Raw genomic sequence first — 20,917 nt, 5'->3', positions numbered from 1 at the left:
TGCGTGTTGCATGTCTGTGTGTGTGTGCTCTAGCAGCCTGAAGCCTTATTTTAGACGTTTGCACATTGTGACTTCTGCATGCAGATTGTCTTGGACAGTCTTGGGTTAGCTGTGGGACTTGCTGTTATTTCTGAACACCAGTATATACCCATTATTGTGTGTGTGTGTAATCTCTCAGGCAAAAAAAGGCAACGAATCAAAGAGCCCCCATGAATTTCAATGAACACATTTACAGTCATTAAGCACAGCAGCAAGATACAACATCAGAGTGGGAGGCAGTTTCCTTTGCAAAGCTACGTGCTGCTCAGAGCCAGCATGGGCTTAGGTCTCACTGTAATTCTTTTTGTGATTAATTCATTCAGGGGTCTGTTATTCATGTAAATATTTGTGTGTGTGAAGCTTTGAGCTGGGCAGCTCTAGAAAAGCCAAAATGTGCTGTTTAATTACAGTAGCGAACTGTGTTATGTCTCTGCAGCCTCAGCCCTCCTGCCGGAACCTCAGCGCTGCCTTGGTCCTCCGTGGCTCCAGCAATTGCTTCCTTGGCGCAGGAAAGCTGGAGGTGGGAAGGACTATAGCAGTTATTATATCCACCTCTTTCTCACTGTTACACTCTCTCTTTTTTGTCCTGTATGGCGTTAAATGTCACTAAGCTCAGAGGCATTTTACATTTGCTGGGCTGACCATCTCATGGCCTGAAAGGGCACTATGCCTGCACATTGCCTCCTATGCCACCTATTGTTTTATTCCTGATTAATTTATTCCTGCTTGGTCCTCTACTGTGCACCATCCTTAATATCTCCTCCCTCTCTTTAATGTTCACTCCCATATCTAATAAAATCACAGTGTATTATTAAGTCCTTAATTTCTCAGTAGAGATACAGGCCATATTTTCCTGTATCTACCTAGTTGTGTGAGCTTCACCAAATGAGCCTCTGTGCATCTGGCAAAGTGCATGAATTCATTTACATGCTGTGAAGAAGGGAATTATTACCTTAATCATATGTATGAATAATTAAAGCACAGGAAATCAGAATAACTTGCCTGCAGTCACAGAATTTGTAGCATAACTAAGAGGTGAACTGTACGCTCCCTAGTCCCAGCCCAGTGCCTTAATCATACTTCCTACCTCTGTATTAAAACTGATCTTACTCTGATAAGTCTCAGGGAAGGGAAAGGGCTGCTCTGTAGTAGGCACCACGTAAGTGCAGAACAGCTCTGCTTGCCAGGGGCTTCCAGTTTTAGGGAAGAAAGAAGAAATAATGCATTACTACTGGTTATGATCATGGTGGTGGATTCTACAGCCTCACCAATAGGTGTAGTATCAGTCCGAAAGAACACTGTCAGCCACAGTGCTAGCTTCCTTATATCTAATCTAAATCTTCCCATTACCCTTTGTCCTATCACTGTGTCCCTGATGGAGAGTCCCTCTGCAGCATCCTTGTAAGCCCCCTTCAGATAGTGGAACATTTTAGCAACTTCGATGCTGCTTCAGAAAGCTTCAGTTGGAGAGTACTGGGGTTTCCTCCAGCTCTGAGGTGCTGGGGGCTGAGTGGGAATTCAGATTACACAGAAATCAGTCACACTTGGTGTGCTCCGATCGAAGGGACTTCCTCAGACTGAAAGTAGCTACGTCAGATGGCCACTTAGTTCCTAAATCTTGGCTGGCTTCCTTTGTAAGGCTCTCATGGGGCAATAGTGCAAAAGTAATAAAAGTCTGGTGCAAACCTCAGTGCAAAGTCTCTGGTCCCTGGGCTGGGCTGCCCTATGTCATACAGCTATAGTAATGCTCGTTCCTGTATGAGCTGTTAGTGGTTGAGCAGCCGCAGGAACCTGGGACATGGGCAGGTGGATGGGAAGGTGCTCGGTGCTGCTGCCTAGGAAAACATGGTGCTTGAAATAGGGAAATGTGGGAATAGTTAATCCTGACTGCTAAAATCCATGCATGTTTTGTCATTGGTCTTAAGGAAGACAAGATTTTAGCTCAGCAAAGCGTATCATTGCTCTTAACCTGTTCTATAAGCCTTTCTCATGTTATATGCTTCTTGCAAGGTATTACCTGGGATGCCTTGTTATTTCCCTTTGACTTACTTTATATTCTGCTATGCACTCCCATCTCTGTTGAGAACAAAATGCTGTGCAAATGCCTTATGGGCTCTTTCTCTTTTGCTGACCTTTTTTTATGACTTTAAAGAAGTTTCCCTAGGACCAAGTCTGCTTTCTGTCTGGAATATTGACCTTAGTGTTACATCATCTCATTGTCACTGCACAGACTTCTCAGCTATCAAAGTTGCCCCCAGGACTCAAAGTATTCCTAACTCAGAAACACCTTGGCTTTTATGTCCTCCTCCTATTCTCCTTCCTCCTTTAACATGAGCATTTTAATTTCACAAGCAAGCTCCGTTTCTCTGTGAATTTCAACAAGTGGTTTACCTGTTTCATGGTAAAAATTGTACTTCAAATTTAAATGTCTTTTTCACTGTGACTGTCATAATATTTTCCATTTGAGGCTGAGACTCCCCTGTGGGTTTTCGGTGCCACATTGTCAGTTGTACAAATCTGAGTTTAAACACGTGGAAATTCTGACATTTCAGTGTTTTTTAGTGTTCTTCAAGTTAGCTGTTCCATGAGTATGGTCGCTGGGTTTTGCCCCGTGCTGTGGTCTTTCCCAGTTCAACAATAGATCGAAGATTTCTCAAGGTTTTGGCCCTGTTTGCATTCACTGAATTGCGTCATTTCTATGAGAATGAGTGGTGGTAATTTTTTATCTGATTGCTTACTCTGAAAAGGTGATAAAGGAATAATTACCCCAAGCCAGGGATTTCCAGACTGATTTTGCTTGGGTGCCACTCTCATTGGCATTGGTGGTTACATACGGTGCCAGAGGTGGTGTCATGTACCATGGTCTTCAGTGAGGATCTTGGAGAAGGCAGCTTCAGACCAAGCAAGTTGAACCAAACTTTGAGCAGCTTCACAGTGAAAATGGCTCTATGGAGGAAAGAACTCTCTTTAGTGGGGGATTAGGGAGGGTTTTGTTAGCCAATAGCACTGTTGAGCTCTTTGCCTTCAAGTCAGTGGCCTATAGACCAAGACTGCTCATGCCCAGTAGTGCAAGTCACATTTTTGCGGGGCAGATTTGGGCTATTAATGCTTACGTACTATACAGTATTTGAAATCCTCTTAGCAAACCACCATATGAAACCACATGACTGCCATGTGTAACAAAGAATGCTGTTGAGGAGATCACTGGAGTTGAATTCTCCAATACGATTTCTACAGCTTTCAGTTGGGTAATAGGAACTAGATGATCTTAGTGTCCTTTCCAAACCTTACCATTCTGTAATATGAAATACAGAAAAATGTGCACCCACTTGTAATGTTCATGTCCACAAATACATATTTTGTCATTAGTTAATTTGAGAACACGAGGGGAAATTTGCAGCTATTTCAGTGACATGACATTTGTCACAATGACAAGGTTTCTAAAACCCAGACTGTAAGTGCTATCTCAGCCAGCTGCACCTCTTGCCAAACAGGTTGTGAGAACTGCTGGTGACACCAACTGCTGCTATCAGAACTGATTCCATTGTGGTCTGACCTGATCAATGGCACCACAACACAGTCAATTTGTGTAATTGTATAGTAAAAATCATAGAATGGTTTGGGTTGGAAGGGACAGTAAAAATTACCTGGTTCCAACATCCCTGTAAGATCAGATTGTACAGGTTTGGGCCTCTGACATTGGCTGCATCAGTAGAGCAGGAGGGACAGAAGCTGGAAATGAACCCAAGGAACTTGTAGTCAGTCCTACTCAACTGGAGCCCACAAACGTTGTTCCTCACAGGTGTGTCTGAGCAGCTTCCAGTTGTGTAATAGGCAACAGGACTAACATTTGTCACATGTTGTTTATTCTATTCTCTTCTCCCAGAGGAGGCAGAGTGGGTGCTGGAGTATTTCTTTCCTTGGGGAGTTATGTTCTGCAAATCCCATATTGCCTATAGGAATCGTGCCTTTATCATTAGCTTTTACCATCTCTATGAACCTTGAATTTTGATGGAATTTGGGTAGCTGACCATACTAGATATCATTGGAAAAGCTCAGCCTTGTGTATAAATAGTTTCAGATATTGTTGCAGTGCAGGAAGCAACCGTTTCAAGAGGTGTCATATAAACCTTTGTCGGTTGTTGAATCAATTTTGGGGGGTTTTTTTGGACTGGGAGTTTGTAACAGAATGTTTCTCTGTGCTAAATGACAATATATTTGATTAGTTATAACTGCCTCTTGAACAGCTGAAAGGAATCATCCCTTTCCCTTGTGTCTTACAGTTTAGCTAAGTTCCTTGATAACCTGGTGTAGCCAAAGCAGGTGGGTTAATTCAACCCTGCTTCAGCTTGGTTAGCTTAATACCTTCAATTGCATTGGATTTTTTTGATTATACAAGGAGTTAGCTTCTAATAAAGGCATCAGGCTGACAGACATTGATGCCATCTAGAAGCATGATGAAGCAGTGTGATGGTGATGATAAAAGTCTATCCTAGGGAGCCGCTAGTGTGTTTTCCTAAAGGTGCTTCTAGAATGAAATGGCTGGTTTATATTTAAGAGCTGAGGCTTGATCCAGATCATTCACATCAAGGGCAATTACTCTGGGAATGATAATGAGCCTCATGCTTGGCCTCCACTGAGATACCCAGTGCCAGCGCCAGTTGCAGCAACAGTGTAAGGCAGTGAGCAAAATGAAATAAAGACCACAACTCTTTGGAGTAAGGCTCTGTTTTCCTGGGCCTAAGCTCAGGCTTTCTCATCTTCCATCATATGGGTGATGTGGGGCACACACTGTGGTATGGGCTAGTCCTGCAGAGGCCCCAGAGAGTTTCCCTGGTGCTGGGACTTTTGTGTTTAGGAGCCCTCTGCCCAGCTTCTTGTTGGCTAGGGGTGTCCTCCCCATAGTTTCCTCTGTGTTCTCTCCATCCTAGTGGTGACAGTGCATTTTGGCTGTAATTAGTAAAGCTTGGATTTCATTAAGTAAATGACCCTGAAAAGCTTTCAATACTGGGGGAAACCCAATAGAAACACATATATTATCCAGCAAAGGATGTTCTCAGTTTCTTTGGCTGGAAACTAATATTCTTACCTAAGATCTTCAGAATTCTGGAAGAAGTTTGACCATCCCCATCCCTCTTCCAGCTCTGAAAATCACAGCCGATGGTGTTTTACTAGACTTACAGTACTGACTTAATAGCCCTTTAGTTATTACGGAGTAAATGTTCATGTTCTACAAGTTTAAATTATATTAAAAGCCTTTATTAGCACAGTTTGGCAAAATCCACTTCTGGCTAGCTTTCTGGCCTTGGGTTAGGCCATTCTTGTGGTTTCTTAATGACATGCTATGAAGAGGATATACTTTATGAGGATCTGGTGCCAGGTTTTGCATGTATTAAGAGGCATTTAACATTTGTTCATAATGCTTCTGAGTGAAACAAAGAAAATGAAATTCAAGTTACAAATCATATTCACATGGCTTGATTTTTTGTTGTACATGGCCATTTATATTTTATTTGTATATATATATAATTATATTATCCTCCAGTCTCTGTGAATTACTGGTGGAAGTTCAGTGCTGGCACGTGACAGTCCTGTTACCAAAGTTACTTTCTATGGTCTTTTAATTTCCAATCTTCCCTTAGTAATTTTGGCAACATTTTCTTAATGAAAGAACTCCTCTGGGCTATGTAATGGGTTTCCTCACAGCTGGGAACAGAATTAGGCCACTGGGGCAGCTCGTTTTAGTGACTGCAACTGTTGGTACGATAGGCAAAGTGTCTCAGAAGTTTCTTTCCCACAAGGCTTGGTGACACACAGGCAGTGCTGGGGCGTGATTCAGCTGTTTGGTTTGTTTTCCCCTCTTGTCTGTTTGCTTTGCAATCAACAAGTCCGCCTCTTTTTCCTCCTGCTGGTATTGCATGTTAGTGTGAAAAAGAGATGGGGCAAAGTACCCATCAGGTGGGAGGAGGTGTGTGCGGCAGGAAAATGGGGCTGGGAAAAAGGTCTGGGACTCGAGTAACCTTTCTTAGGTGTCTTTCCATCACAAGAGTTGTTTGTTGCAGAGGTGATATTGTTGATAGTAAAAGTGGGTCGCAGAGGATTTGACCTGACGTTCTCATTCTTTCCACAGTGGGAAAGCCTCACAAGTGCAACTACTGCGGCCGGAGCTACAAGCAGCGCAGTTCACTGGAGGAGCACAAGGAACGCTGCCACAACTATCTGCAGAATGTCAGTATGGAGGCTGCTGGGCAGGTCATGAGTCACCATGGTGGGTGGAAACTGCCTGTTGAGGTCTCTTGGACTTGGAGCACCCTTTGAGGGGGTTTTTTCCATCTGTTTTTCTTCCTTCCTTTCGGCTTTGCATCACTTCCATCTTTGCATCATTTCCATTTTAGAGGTACATTATGCCCAGATAGGCAGAAGGAGAAAAGATCATAGAATCATAGAATAGTTAGGGTTGGAAAGGACCTCAAGATCATCCAGTTCCAACCCCCCTGCCATGGGCAGGTACACCTGGGCAGAAGTCCTCACTCTGTCCAGTTTAATAGCAATGGTTTTGCTGTTCAGCCAGTATTTCATTCTTTAGTGTGGATAAATAGGCAAACATGCAAATAAAACAGTCATCTGTATAAAGTTACCCTAAGAAAATAACTCATAGGAGGTAAGGACAGTGGAGGTATTCAGAAGTCATTCTTTCTACTCCCTCTAATATTATATCACCAGAAAAGCAAGGGGTAGATACAAAAATCTCCAGAGTAGAATGGAATTCAGCAGTGTTGATGAAAGTAATTATAACCCCCCAAAAATGTTTATATGCATTTACATGTGTTAGTATTAATATGTTAACTAACACTGCATGTGTTAATATACATAAAGACTGAAGATTGCCAAAAAGATTGTTGCAAGCAAGAAATGTCAAACTCCATGAATTCGTTTTCAACGGATCAGTGTGGATAATGAGCATAATGCCTCAGACTGCAGGGTTGTAGCGCTAAATGCTAAATGATTGCTATCCATAAATTGTTACAGTTCCATTCAAAATTAACGGCTTGGAAACTGTTCTAAAACTGAACATTTTTTAACTTTAAAAAGTTGTCTTTATTGTTTGGTATCTAATCAAAAAATATCAAAAGAATGTGTTTTCCATTTTTATAAGAAATTACCATATACCTAAGAATACCAAAAGTTAGACTGTAGGTAAATGAAAAGGCAAAATAATGCTCCCTTTGGGTTTTTTTCCTCCCCGTTTTGCTTTTTGTTATCGAGTGGAGTCATGTGTCTTCATTTGGAAATTAATTATGTACAAGTTCTGAAAGGTCACGTCTAAAACCCTAAAAGTACAAGCTGAAACAGAATCTGTTCAGCATAAATAATATGGAATGTTTTCTGATGAAAAAGATCACAAAAATTAGAGTATTTTTCCATGAAGAATTTAATCCTATAAAGGCATTCTAAATATATCTAATACATATTGTCTGAAGGTTCATACATCTGTATTAATTACAATCTTTGTAGAAACCCTGGAGACTAAAGTCAACCTTTAAAATGTAATGGATGACTTTAAAGACAGTGAAATTAGTGGTCATATGGTTTAGGCCTGACTTTACACTTGTAAAAGTCAGTGGAAAGACTGATTTCAGGGCTTTGCTATTGGCAGGTACCTGTTGTGTGCTCAGTCTGTTAGATGGAGTGGTTAGTAGATAGTAGGAGTTTAACCACCAACTCCATTCCCCACAAAACACATACTCTTTGCAAGGGTGTGCTTGTCTTTTATTAGCTAGTGATTTCAGTCAGCCTTTCTTTAGAGGAATAACAGAAGGCTAATGCAGTTATGACAGCCAGGTTGCTTTAGAGATCATGTTGCGGAGCATCTTCCCAAATTCTACTCAACTTCCGGGTTTTATTCAGTTAGATATTAAAATTGGGTTTCCTTTTGTTGATAGTCTACTTCTGAGGAAATCTAAAGCTTTTTCTAAGCTGCTTAGTGCTGTGACAAGAAGGGTAATTCCTTATCTACCCAGAGAAGCTGGAATGGTTGATCTTGCATTGATTTTTCTACCAGCTGAAGTTAAACCAGTGCAAACCCCATGTGGACAGTTCTTTTATTTACAGCCTGACTGACTTTGCTGAGGCTTAAAATAGAAATGTTCACACAACCACTTCACTTTTCTCAACAAAATTAGCTTAAAACGGCACTTTGAATTCAACTAGTGCCTCTTTCTCCTCCGGGCAAATATGTCTAAATCTCCCCTGGTGAACGTTTAAGGGGATATTTGATCCACTGTCTTTGTTTAACTGTTTAGCGAGGGCACAGCAAGGACAGGCAGCAATAGGGAGCTCCAGAGTCAGTTGGGACCAGGAATAAATCTCACCTCGCATCCCAGCATCACTCCCACCCGTGAAGCTCAGCATGGGAGAAAGGATCGTGAGCACCAACCTGTAGATGTCTGCAGCAGAGTCCTTTCTCCTGGCACTATAAAGTCAGCAGGGAGGAGAATACAAATGATTACTCAGCTTAAGGTTAGGTCTTAGTCTAATGCTGAAAAATGTACTGTTTTTCCTCTCTCCCATCTCACACATGGAGAAGCTATTGCGGAGGATGAGTAAGTGTATGCTTTGGAGATTTTGATCACTGGTTAATTTTGCATCACATTGGGATTTTTTTCTGACTCTTTTTCTTCTTCCTGAGTGTTTTGAAGCCCCTGAATGCATTTTGGTGTGGCTCCTGGTCACAACTTCACCATTATGCACAGAATAGGTAGAGCTGGGGATTTTTCAGCTGTGTGGGCATTGTGCTTTAAGTAGGCAAGCAGCTGTGCTGAGTCTCAACCAATACAGACAACATTTAACATCAGTCTAACTTATTTCTGGGGAGATTAATTATTTCCAGAAAACTAGACAGTTTGAGTGCTCAAGTTGATGGGTTTATAGGCATGTTACAGAGATCTCCTTGGGTGCTTTTGCTGTGGCCTGATGAGATCTTCGTTTTGGAGATGGCTAGATCACCTAACTAAAGCCAGAGGGGGAAGCAATAGGCAGGGAAGGAGGGCTAGTTTCAGTGTGTGGGTAGGAATGTAGAAGTCTCCGAGTCTCTCTCCATCCTCTTGCAGGGTGCCAGTTGCCTGCTGAGCTGCCCCTCCTTGTGGCTGTGTCCTATTCCCTGCTCAGCACGATGGCTGCTGCAAGAGAGCTCCCACTTTTCCTGGCAATTTTTGACTTGGCAGTGCTGTCCCCAGAGGTAGAAATCAGTCTGTGGTCTCGTAGCTAGCGGCGTATTGGGGTAACTAAAGTGACAGTCTCTCAATGCCAAAAACATGACCTTTGTGGGAACAAACAGAGATATATTGAAGGCTAGCTATGGTTTACATTCAGTTACATATTCTTCTCCATCTTCACAAAGCAAAAAGCCAAGGGAAACTCTTAAAGTGGAGTGGAGAAGCATACTCTTTAGGAGAAGGAGAAAGAAGCTTAGCCCTAGGCTATGTGAGGCTCAAAGGCCACTTCTACATAAAACACACAATGGCCTTGTGTCCTTCCCTCTTAAATAGTTGCTTAAAACATCATTAAAATGCTGGTCCCACAGGAGGCTTCACACCAGGGTCCCTGGGAATATTTCCTGTCATTTCTCTGTGCACACACGCTTTTTTTGATAGCAATATTGTGTGCTTAGGAAAGGAAACTGAAGTTGATGGAGTAATACTAATTTATACCAGCTGAGATTTAGCCCAGTGTCTGTTGTCTGCACACAAAAGTATTTATCAGCACAACACACACTGGGTATGTTTCTGGCTTCTTTTTTCCCTATTCTTTCCTCACTGAAACAGCATAAAACTTCTTTAATAGTATGTGTGGTTTCTTGCAAATTAAGAAGCAAAACCTAAGTGAGAGCTGCTTTAAGCACTATGGTTGAAAGACCAGTTCAGGAAAGTAAAGACTTTGTTCTGAAAGCCATCCAGTGAACTGAGAGTTTGGGCTTAGAAGCAACATTAACTGCAATTGAAAAGATGGTGAACACCTGCATGGGCAATCTAGGAGTGCATCCTGATAGCTGATCAAGAACATCCTTGAAAAGAAATGTACTGGAGTGTGGGCTTTTCATGGGCTAGATGCTTGGCTTTAAGCATAAAAAAGCCTTGCTGGGCTGAGACTGTAAGTTCAAGGCATAAAATAAGTTGTGTATCAAAGCTAGTTATAAGGTGTCAGCTGTTCTTCACTAGCTCCCACTACCAAGGTAATGAAATATGATGAAATACAACACAAAGGGAATTGTATTTACTACACATGAGCTTCTACCACAGAGCAGCTGATTTGTGATAACTGTTGTCTGTGTGTGATCTGTTTGGTTTTCTCTTTTTTCATTCCTTCTGGTTTTCCTCGAAAAAAGAAAGAAAGAAAAAGGTGCAGGCTGGGCTATTTGTCCTTCATTTGTGTGTTTTTAAATTGAAAAGGAAATGTATCTAGAATTGCCAATGTGAGATTTAGCTTCTCTTTGGGTTTCTAAAATGTGACATCTCACCTGTTTGGTTCTGTTTTCCATGCAATTTAAATGGTTTCAGAAACTCAGCTATTTCTGTTTTTCCCTTCTCCCAGGAAATCTGTATCACAAAACACATTCTAGTAACTTGCTCCCATCACAATAGAAATATTGGCGTGATTCTGTTGAAATAGAGCCATGCTCTGGATTATAGAGTTCTGAGGTGGGAAAAAGATCTTTCAGCATGAAAGATAGAAAAGAAAATGCTTTTATCGGTGATGATTTTACTTTTAGAGGATAGAAAAGAAAATGCTTTTATTGGTGATGATTTTACTTTTAAAAGGAGTCCAAGCAGAATTTTTGCCTGACTTAGAGAAGAGCAGATGTCTTTTTTAGCACTATTCATTTCTCATGGAAGAAAGGTTTCAGATTCTGTATATGCATTTTACACACATATGCCCAACAGTAGAATTATTTAATTATTACTTAATTGCTATAAGACATGCAAATGTCACTACATTTGGGGCTTAATCAGACGACTGTGAAAGTAATCAGGAGGTTTTCAATTGATTTTGTTGGCAAGTACAGCCCTATAAAACCAATGTGCTTTAGTGGGTCTTCCTAGGAGGGATTTAAAGCCCTCTGCACTTCCCTAGGTCCCCACAACCAGCCTGTACACTAAGGGTTGGAAGTCCTTGAAGTGGCACTCACCTGCAGACTTCACCCATCGCCGTGAGAATGGGTATTGCCACTGAGCAGGGATCCAGGGTTTCACACAGAGTGTGCATGTGTCTGCACACATACACTGGTTTTCGGTTAGCCAAAGGACAGTCAGATACCAGTTCCCAGTGAAAATCAACAGACATAATCTTTCCTTTCTTCCCCAATCTCCTTGGTAAATACCTGTGTAGAACTAGTGCAGATAGCTCCTGCCCAAGCATGGTATTTAAATAGCCTTAAAAATTTAGCCTTAGATATTAGAGGATGCCAGACCTCCCGGTCTGCACTGGGCATTTATTAGGTCACTTGAACACTGCATCCCATTTTGTTGCAACATTAGATTCATTTCATATTTATGCTTTTTCTTCCTTTCTTTCACTGAAGCCAGCAGGACTGCCTCGTAAATGAGATACTATTGTGTTTCTCAGGGGGAGCATCCTGTACAAATAAAAAAGCAGCAGAGTAAATCATTTTATAGCATATGGTAGATTCTGAGTCTCAAAGAACTCAGTTTTCCATAGCAGCAGAGGCACAAATGGAATAAAATGAAAAAACTGCCATGTTTTCTTATTATGAATGTCTGAATTGAGAAGTTCACCTGAGCAGATACTCTCTTTTGTAACTGCCTGGTATTTGCTCTTCCTTACTAGAAAGAAGGCAAAGACAAGACCTTTATCACCCCATTTTTCATTTATTATGGGCTAGCAAACAGCTGCCTGTTTAAGAACAGGGGAGTGATTATTCCATATTAGGATCCTTAAGGTAGTAAATTTACGTGGGAGGAAAGTGGCCTGGTGGTATTCACTTGTGGCACAGTCTGAGGGAGAAGGTGCCTGTGACACACAAGGCTGCTAAGGTGAGAGACCAGAGGAGGACTAGCAGAAGACATGGGTTTCAGGCCTCCTCTGCAATACCACCCGAGACCACTGGCAGATTTATCTCATGCAGGGAATGCAGTGGGTTGCTCACAGTTTACAGATTGTAGGAACTCTGTGCAAGGTCATCCCAGTTTCTCCTGAAATAACTTGGACCTCAACCTTCCCATTAGCACATGGGCCGGTGCCTGATTCTCCTCAAGTTTCTCTTGTTACCTTCTGAAGGTGTATGAGGGACCATTAGGCCATATATTAAATTCATGGCAGCAGAGCAGAGGTACAGGTTGAATCACACTTGACATATATTGCAAATGACTCAAACTCTCTGGGCCTGATCTGCAGCGTAGTACCACTGCCTCTCCTTGGTGTTGAGATGGTGTTGGCTGTTCAGCAAACATGGAGTAGTTGGTAGGTATTTAGTGAGTAGCTGTGTATTCAGCAGGTGACATAAAACCCTGTACACGTTGGTCACTTCCCCCAGTGAGAAGCCTGTGCTATTCTTATACTTCCTTTGCTCTAGCACCTTATTCCCTAACCCAACAAGCAACAAAGAGTGAAATGAGTAAAAGCAGAACAGGTTGCTGATTTCTTTTTATTGCCTTAAAGACGATGTGTGAGCATTCATCTAACATAGGTTGCACAGGAATGCTCCCTGCTGATCCCAGAAAGTGTGAAGACAGACACAGAAGACTTGTGTTCACAGGTTGTTAGGTCTTGTTTGAAGGGATAAAATATTAGAATCATAGAATGGTTTGGATTGGGAAGGACCTTAAGATCATCTAGTTCTGGCTCCTCTACCATAAGGAGGGATACCTTCCACTACACCAGGTTGCTTAAAGCCTCATTCAGCTAGGGCTTGAACACTGCTAGGGATGGGGTACTCACAGTTTCCTTGGGCTTCAGTGCCTCACCGCTCTCATAATGTAAAGAACTTCTTCCTTATATCTAACCTGAACTTCCCCTGTTTAAGTTTGAACCCATTGCCCCTTGTCCTATCGCTAAAGTCATATATTAATCAAAAAATTGATAGTTCCTGCAAGTGATTCTGAAGGGAATTTCCATACAATGTTAGTCCTGTAATTCCGGTTCAGTGTTTGTTGATTTTACAATCTCATGTATAGAATGAGGAAACACACTTTAATGAACAGATCCTTCATTTGGGAAGCTGTTGTCTTGGGGAATGCACAGCCAGGCCCAGGAAACACAAGTCATCAATGCCTTATAGATGTTTTAGTCATTGAGATTAGTGGATAAAGAAAATAAGAATGGTAAGCATGCCTTATGATAAGCCTGAAGTTAAAGGACTACGCAAAGAATAACTGAAGAAGTTACATCGGCAGCAGGCAATGATGTTGAAGGGAGAGTAACAGAAAATGTCATCTACAGAGTGAGGTTTCTGAAGTGTACCTTCCTCACTGGGTGTCTTAAGTATTCAGAACAAATCAAGTCCTTTAGTAAATGCTTAAATTTGGGCTTCTGCTGAGTAAGATGTTCCCAAAGAAAGGCATTTTGTAACTGTGGCTCTGCTTAAATGTGATTGGTGTCTTGATGCCCAGTGTGTCCTTGCACCTTGCTTTACTTTGTGTTGCACTTGTTGGGCAATCAGCAGGGCTCAAATGATTTGTGTTGTGTGTGAAGTGTAGACCAGACTTGTCTGATGTGATTTTTTGGTTTTATGTAGTACCTCCTATGGAAGATTGTAAGGAACAAGAGCCTGTGATGGACAACAATATTTCTCTGGTGCCTTTTGAGAGACCTGCTGTTATAGAGAAGCTGACAAGCAACATGGGAAAGCGTAAAAGCTCCACCCCACAGAAGTTTGTGGGTAAGCTTGAAATACGCCTTTTATTACTTCTAGTGTGTAGGTATAGGTTACTTGTTGTTTGCAATAGCCAAAAGAATGAGTGCCCTCAGAACTTGGTTGTGATGGGGAAGGACAACAATGGAGATGGTTAAATAGCTGCAAGAAATCCTGAAAATTACTGAATTAATTTTACCAACCCAGAGAATTCAAAAGTGAGGTCCCCAGAATAATGAAAATGGTTTAGAAAATCTTGAGCTTTTTACTGTGCCTTGAGGCTGTAACTAAACTTTTCTCTGGCCCTTTTTGAGCTTTAGACTTGTCCTTGCCCCAGCAAATAAAAACTGAGATTCTCATATAATTATCTGTCTCTATATATATGTATATGTGTCTGTGTGTGTATTGGTGTGTTAAAAACCAAGTATCTCAAGACTTTTAACTTGTATTACATCCTTGAGAGCTGGTAACAACTGGTCTGATAATATACCAGCATGAGGAAGTAAAATCACATAACTTCCTTTGCTTGCTCCAAGTGCAGTATTCTGCACACAATAAACTTATTGAGGCATGAACATAAACCAGCACTGGATGATTTTTTGTTACCAATTTTAGAATCCTAGGCCAAAAATTCATGTTTTGCTTTGTGTCTTGGCATCTTAGAATTGTTCAGCTTCTAACAGGAGACAGTGTAGGGAATTTTACTTGGCTTGAGTGGTAACTTACAGCTTCTTTTTACTGCTACTGAGGCAGTGCTGAACTTCTTAGGAGAGGAGCTGGGACATAGAGTTATTTGGGGTAAGTGTATGCTGCTAGACTCCAAAGTCATGTAATATGCATTTTCCACACTCACTCCCTGGAAGGACAGTTGTACAACATTTAAGGCTGTCATATAGTCATTTCACCTACACTGAGGACACTTACAGAGAGGATCAGAGCACTGTAAGCAATTAACACAGCCATTTAGAAAAGTTGTTGCCCCTCAGCTAAATGCCAATTCAGATGGATTTGTTAAATCACCACTGAAGGTGGTTTTCAGCTAACTCACATGGTTTTGAATGGTAGGGGGCTAGCAGCATGCAGCAGCTCACCTGGGGGGCACTGACACACTGACCTGGCTGCTCTCAGTCATCTGACCATTCCCAAATATCAGTGCTAAGCCAAGGTTAGGTCAGGAACAATCCAGCCCACACAAGGAAATCTGGGGGACGTCAGTGTTTCCTGTATTGTAATTAGTCCTTCTGATATAAAAGCTTAATCCTTAGACTGTTGTCTTTAAAAGTGGTCTGAAATGGATCACTGTTTAGCTGATGAGAACTGGAGGATCTATATTTTCATTTAATTTACAGCTGTGACAACAGTGTTAAAGAGGGGAGAAATGGGAACACAGCTCTACTGACAAGCCAAATACAGCTTTATGAGATTATAAACATGGCCCCATCATAGCAAGTTTCCCTAATGTTGTCTCAATCAAGTACTGTATGTTCTTGCAGGTTGTGATCAACAGTGGTATTAGTTAACCAGGCTGATATTTAAACTGTCAGACCTCAGAAGTATTACAGCCTCAAAATGAAGAAGGGCAGTTCACCTCTTTCACTCTTTCCCACCCCCCAGGTTGTCCACATGTGAACAGAATTGTTTGCAGTACCTCTCAAGGTTGTCTTTGCAGGGGCGAGAGACTTAATCTGGGAGGGCTGGAGACCTTGCTTTCTTCCCTTAAATCCTGGTGTACCCAGGCCTACTCCCATAAACACTATAGTTTGCTCATTATAAACTCACCTCAACTGATTGGAAATCCTTGCCTGAGATATGCTGTAGCAGATTGTTATTCTCTTCAGTAGAGTATACGACTTTGTTGTTAGATAAACTTGTTTCTTCTATAGGTGTAACAAATCATTCTGGTATTCCATTTTCTGGGGCTGGGAATTCAGGGTTTCATGTGACATGCAGCTTTTTATCCAGATCCAGCTGTAGGGGAAAAGTGTATTCTTTAATATTTACTGTATCTTATTTTTCTGTGTTTTCTGGTCTTTCATGGCATCACAGTGCTTGAAATAACAGCTGTCTCCACTTTGTTCCTTTATTCTTTTCACCATGACCTCACTTTTCTTCCCGTTTTCTCCCCAATGAAATACTGTTCAATTCTATCAGGAAGAACTTATAATGGTTCTCTTGCTTGCAGGAAATTTTCCTGTGCCTACTGCAAGTGTGGCACATATCCAAAACAACTTAATGGTGTTTATGAGAAGGTCATGTAAGCATAAGCTAAAATCTTTGCATGCTACATCTGTCAATACTTTACTGCTCTTTCTGATCAGCAATCTCCAAGGGACATGGGGTTTGGACCACAGTCTCTACTGTGGCTGAGATTTCAGAAGGGAAGGAAAGGAAGCAGCATACAGCAAAGAGAGTTAATTTGGTTATATATCCACTGTTGAGATACGGGTCTTACCAAACCTCTTGGTAACAGTGGAGGCAGAAAGTATAACGTCTTGCAATGAAGGGAGAAGCACACACTAGTGACATTGAAAGTAACCATCTTCAAGCTGATCACATGAATCAGATTCACATCATTTTGGTTTGAATGTGGTGCTTACTCTCCCAGAGCATTACTGAGCTGTCAAGGACTAGCAGGATACAGAACAAGACATTCGTGTGGCTTAGGATAAGACCACAGTTGTTATAGTAAGAATCAAAAATACACAGGCATTTCAGAACAGATGAAGACCAACCAGCTTCAGAATTAGAGTCCAATTCTAGTTAATGGGGGTCAGAAGGAAGTTTACCTGGTGGTAAATTCTGTAACTGCTTTTTCCAAGACTTCCTGCATCTTTCTCACAAGTGTCTGGTGTTGCAGTTGCTGTAGGTACTCAACAAGATGGTCTACAGGTATCACAGGGCATTTGTGTCTGTTTGCTTTGATCTAGCTTCACATACCTGCTTTGAGGCTTTCTTGACTGTCATACAACAAGATGACCACAGTGGAGAATGTTTCTTCTTCTACTTCACTATTGTAGGGTCAAGTGTAAGTAGAATTTGAGCATAAACTTGCCCAAAAATTAAAATATTAATCTGATTGGTTTTAAGTGCAGATTTGGCCAAAGAAGAATTAAAATTGAAACCCATGTTGGACTGGTTTGTTAATTCTTCTGAACCCTTTTGTTTCACACCCTCTCCTCCCCACGTGATCATTTATTTTACTCTTTTATGTCACGCTCAATTTCTAAGGCTCTGACATCTTTGGAACCAGTTCATATTTAAAGGAATGAATAATTCAGGTCACTGACAATTTATAGTTTACTCTGCTGTCTGTGCTGGAGTAACTAAACAAGGAAAACAGAAGGAATCAAAATAAGGTTTGTGTCATTCATTAAAGTAGTCCATAAAGAACAGGTATTATTTCTTGATCTGTATAGCATACAAAGGACTGACAGCATGTTTGGCAGCTGGATCAGACTGTCACCAGATCCAGTTCTTTATTCAAACACAGGAATGATATGGGTGGCCAGAGCAGGTGACAGGGACCAATGGATTTTTCCATTTTCATTCCTTTTCTTCCCACCATGGCAAAGACTCCATCTGCTTCATGGAGCTGTCCCCATCTGCCTTGTGGACCTCTCCTCCAGTCCCACTTTGACCCCACCTGGGGAGAAGCTGCTTAATTTCATATGAGACTGGAGCCACCTCCCATTGCAGAGTTGTCCATCCTATCAGTGGCAGGACAGGTATCACAGACAGCGAGACTGCCAGCCCATGGCAGAAACACTGAAAAGAGGATGTTTGATGACAAAAATCACCATTACATCATGGTAGATTAGGGAGGCCATTGCTTTAAGACCATTTGCTCCTTCTGTCCTTCCTTCCCTCTTTTTCTCCAAATACCTTGTGTGTAGCAATGAAATAATTTTCTACATTGTGCTTTCTCACAGCCAACCATAGGGAAACGCAGTGAGGTACATGACATGGTGTCTAATCGGAAGCATGTGAGCAGTATTGCTGAAGAGAGTAGGAATATTTATGTGCTTCACTTTAGACTTGCATTTAATTACCTTGCTAATCAGGACTAAGTTCCCAAGCAAAAAGCAATGCATCATCTCCAAGGATAACATGATTGTTCTGTGGGTAATGTTAAATTATTTCTGTATGCATGATTTTAAGATAAGCCACGTTAAGTGGAATGAATTATTATAGTCAAGAATAAAATGCTGAGTGATAGCTATGTTGAAATGTACTAATGCTATTTGGAAGAGAATTGGGATTGCAGTTCTGCTTCTTTCTTATGGTGGTTTATACACATTTTGTTCCAAGCAATTTTGGCAAAAGGTGATGGAAGATTCTTGAGTTCTTTAATTCTTGGATAGTCAGGCCTCTGTTGTCTGAAGCGATTCCTTGAATGTATTAGCTTATGCTATTGAAGAAAGTGCAGGTTTATGCACCAAGGCAGTGAGAAGTAACAAAGACAATGAAAACCAAATTATTTATCAGACTTTGTCAAATCAGCTTAAAGATTTAACTGTCAACAACTAGCTAATATTTGTGTCTGTGAACACATATGAGCATGCATATCCTATACATCTAGTTATGCGTACAACCTTTTCGATGTAAAAAAAGAGTTGCTGTTACATGAACTTTCCTTGTACTGACACTCTAAAGCCATCACGGGAAAAGCAGTGCTGCTGAGCTGAGCCCTGATGGAAGTAATGGTAAATTGTGAACTTCAAAGGAGAGGTGTGATAGGTAGGTAACATGCCCTACAACTAGCATAATCTGACAGCATATCAGGAATGCCATTGATTTAAAAAAGTTCCAAGGATGTGAACTTGGTTTCACATGAGCCAACTTCATCATCATTATGTATGTACTTAACCTGTGTCAATTAAAGTTGCTTTTGCCTCTTACCAGAGACACTAAGCTATAGATTGTGGTTTGTCTATTTTGTTTGCTTGCTCAAGCAGGCACTGTGGTGGTGGTTGCTATGTCTTTTTCTCAGACCAAAATATTGGGATAGGTTTTCCTTCTTTTTGTGGGGGAGAACTACAAACATTCCATAGCTTGACTATGAGATGGCAGATCAGCCCCCAGGGCTCCTGGTACTTGTTGAAGTTGAAGGACTTAAATATTGTAGCTCTAAAGGTGCCCCTGTACCTGTTGCTCAGGTTTCTTGCAATGCAGACCTGTTGTAAGGTACGTATGAGGCACCTCAGAGCACAGGGGACATGTGGCACTGCCTCCATTAATTTCGGGGAACTATGCCTAATGGTATAAACCAGCAAAGCTTCATTGCCCTTGGTGGTTCAATCCCATTTTTTACCAGTTAACATGTGTTTCCTAACCAAAGCACAGGCACAGTCAATTGGTCATGAAGTCACTGCAGTCACATGCTTCACCTTTAATTAAAAACCAAAGGAAGTTGTTGGTAAAGTTGCTATTTTATCCATCTCAGGACAGAAACTTTATAGGAGGTCAGGTGTGAAGTTGAAGGAGGTGAACTTGGGACTCAGGAATGAATTTTGCCCCAAGTCAAGGGGAATTTCAGGGTGAAATTCTTCCTCTCACTACCCCTTTTACAGTGAAGCCTTGGAGTGATTATGTTGATTTGTCTCATTCATTTGCTCTTGTCCCTTAGGTGAAAAGCTCATGAGATTTGGCTACCCAGATATTCCCTTTGATATGAACCTAACCTATGAGAAGGAGGCTGAGCTGATGCAGTCTCACATGATGGACCAAGCCATCAACAATGCAATCACCTACCTTGGAGCTGAGGCACTTCACCCCCTGATGCAGCACACACCAAGCACAATTGCAGAGGTGGCCCCCGTCATCAGCTCAGCTTATGCTCAGGTCTATCATCCTAACAGGATAGAAAGGCCCATTAGCAGGGAAACAGCTGACAGTCATGAGAACAACATGGATGGCCCGATCTCCCTCATCAGACCAAAGAGTCGAACCCAGGATAGAGAGGGCTCCCCCAGCAATAGCTGCCTGGATTCTACTGACTCAGAGAGCAGCCACGAAGACCGCCAGTCCTACCAAGGAAACTCTGCCTTAAATCCCAAGAGAAAGCCAAGCCCGGCTTATATGAAGGAGGACACCAAGGTTTTGGATGCCACAAAAGCTTCTAAGGGCTCTTTAAAGGATATCTACAAGGTCATCAATGGAGAAGGGGAGCAGATTAGGGCTTTCAAGTGTGAGCACTGTCGCGTTCTTTTCCTGGACCATGTCATGTACACCATCCACATGGGCTGCCACGGCTACCGGGACCCACTAGAGTGCAACATCTGTGGCTACCGAAGCCAGGACCGCTATGAGTTCTCATCGCACATAGTCCGAGGAGAGCACACATTCCACTAGGCCTTCTCATCCAAAGGGGACTTGTATGAAGTAGAACTGCACATGAAGAAATACTGCACTTACAATCCCACTTTTCCTCAGACATTGAGACGCCTATTTTGTTGTTGTTGCTGTTGTTGTCGTTGCTGTTGTTTAATTATTATTATTATTAACCTTATTTTTTTGTGGACCCAACCTCATTTGCTCTGCCCAGCTTAAGAATGGAAAGAAGAGAGGGAAGGGATAAAAGAGGGGTTTGCTGTTGCCATCACTTTTTGGTGAGTGGCCCACCTTGCTTTCAGTGGGAATTCAAAGGCAGCCTGTTTCTGTACCAATCAGCTGTACATCATGTCCTGTTCTGGGGCATCACTCACCCTGCTAGGTGCTTTAAAGTCCTGATAATATGCCACTCATTTACAATGTCAGACAAATAGATAGAAACATTTCAGAGGAGAGCCTTTTCCAAACGTGTAGATACGGTGTGGGGTTTTGATGGCTGGAGGAGAGAGGGGGATCTTTATTCTGCAGGAGGAACAATTACTTTTAAAGCAAAACTGTTAGGGATTTAGGAGCACGAATGAAAGTCAATGTTCCTTTCCAAATTCCTTTCTAGGGTGAACTGTTTTCCTGGGTTCAGTGTGTATTGCCCCTCTAGAATGTAAATTTAAAGAAAAAATAAAA

The 20,917-nt window shown here is 41.7% G+C and overlaps 1 protein-coding gene across 1 annotated transcript in view; it reads left to right on the top strand.

Moving 5' to 3' along the window:
• Positions 1-20,257, top strand: part of IKZF2 (IKAROS family zinc finger 2) — a 105,858-nt gene extending 85,601 nt beyond the window's left edge. The window contains exons 5-7 of the mRNA XM_034065525.1: positions 6,170-6,307; positions 13,790-13,933; positions 19,533-20,257. Of these exons, the coding sequence (XP_033921416.1) occupies positions 6,170-6,307; positions 13,790-13,933; positions 19,533-20,257 (1,007 nt within the window). The remainder of the gene's footprint in view (positions 1-6,169; positions 6,308-13,789; positions 13,934-19,532) is intronic.
• The last annotated feature ends 660 nt before the right edge of the window (positions 20,258-20,917 follow it).

Source organism: Melopsittacus undulatus, chromosome 8, assembly GCF_012275295.1.
Source record: "Melopsittacus undulatus isolate bMelUnd1 chromosome 8, bMelUnd1.mat.Z, whole genome shotgun sequence".
In the NCBI taxonomy this organism is placed as follows: domain Eukaryota; kingdom Metazoa; phylum Chordata; class Aves; order Psittaciformes; family Psittaculidae; genus Melopsittacus; species Melopsittacus undulatus.
Note: the sequence above shows the minus strand (reverse complement) of the source record. Positions and strands in the feature narration are given on the sequence as shown.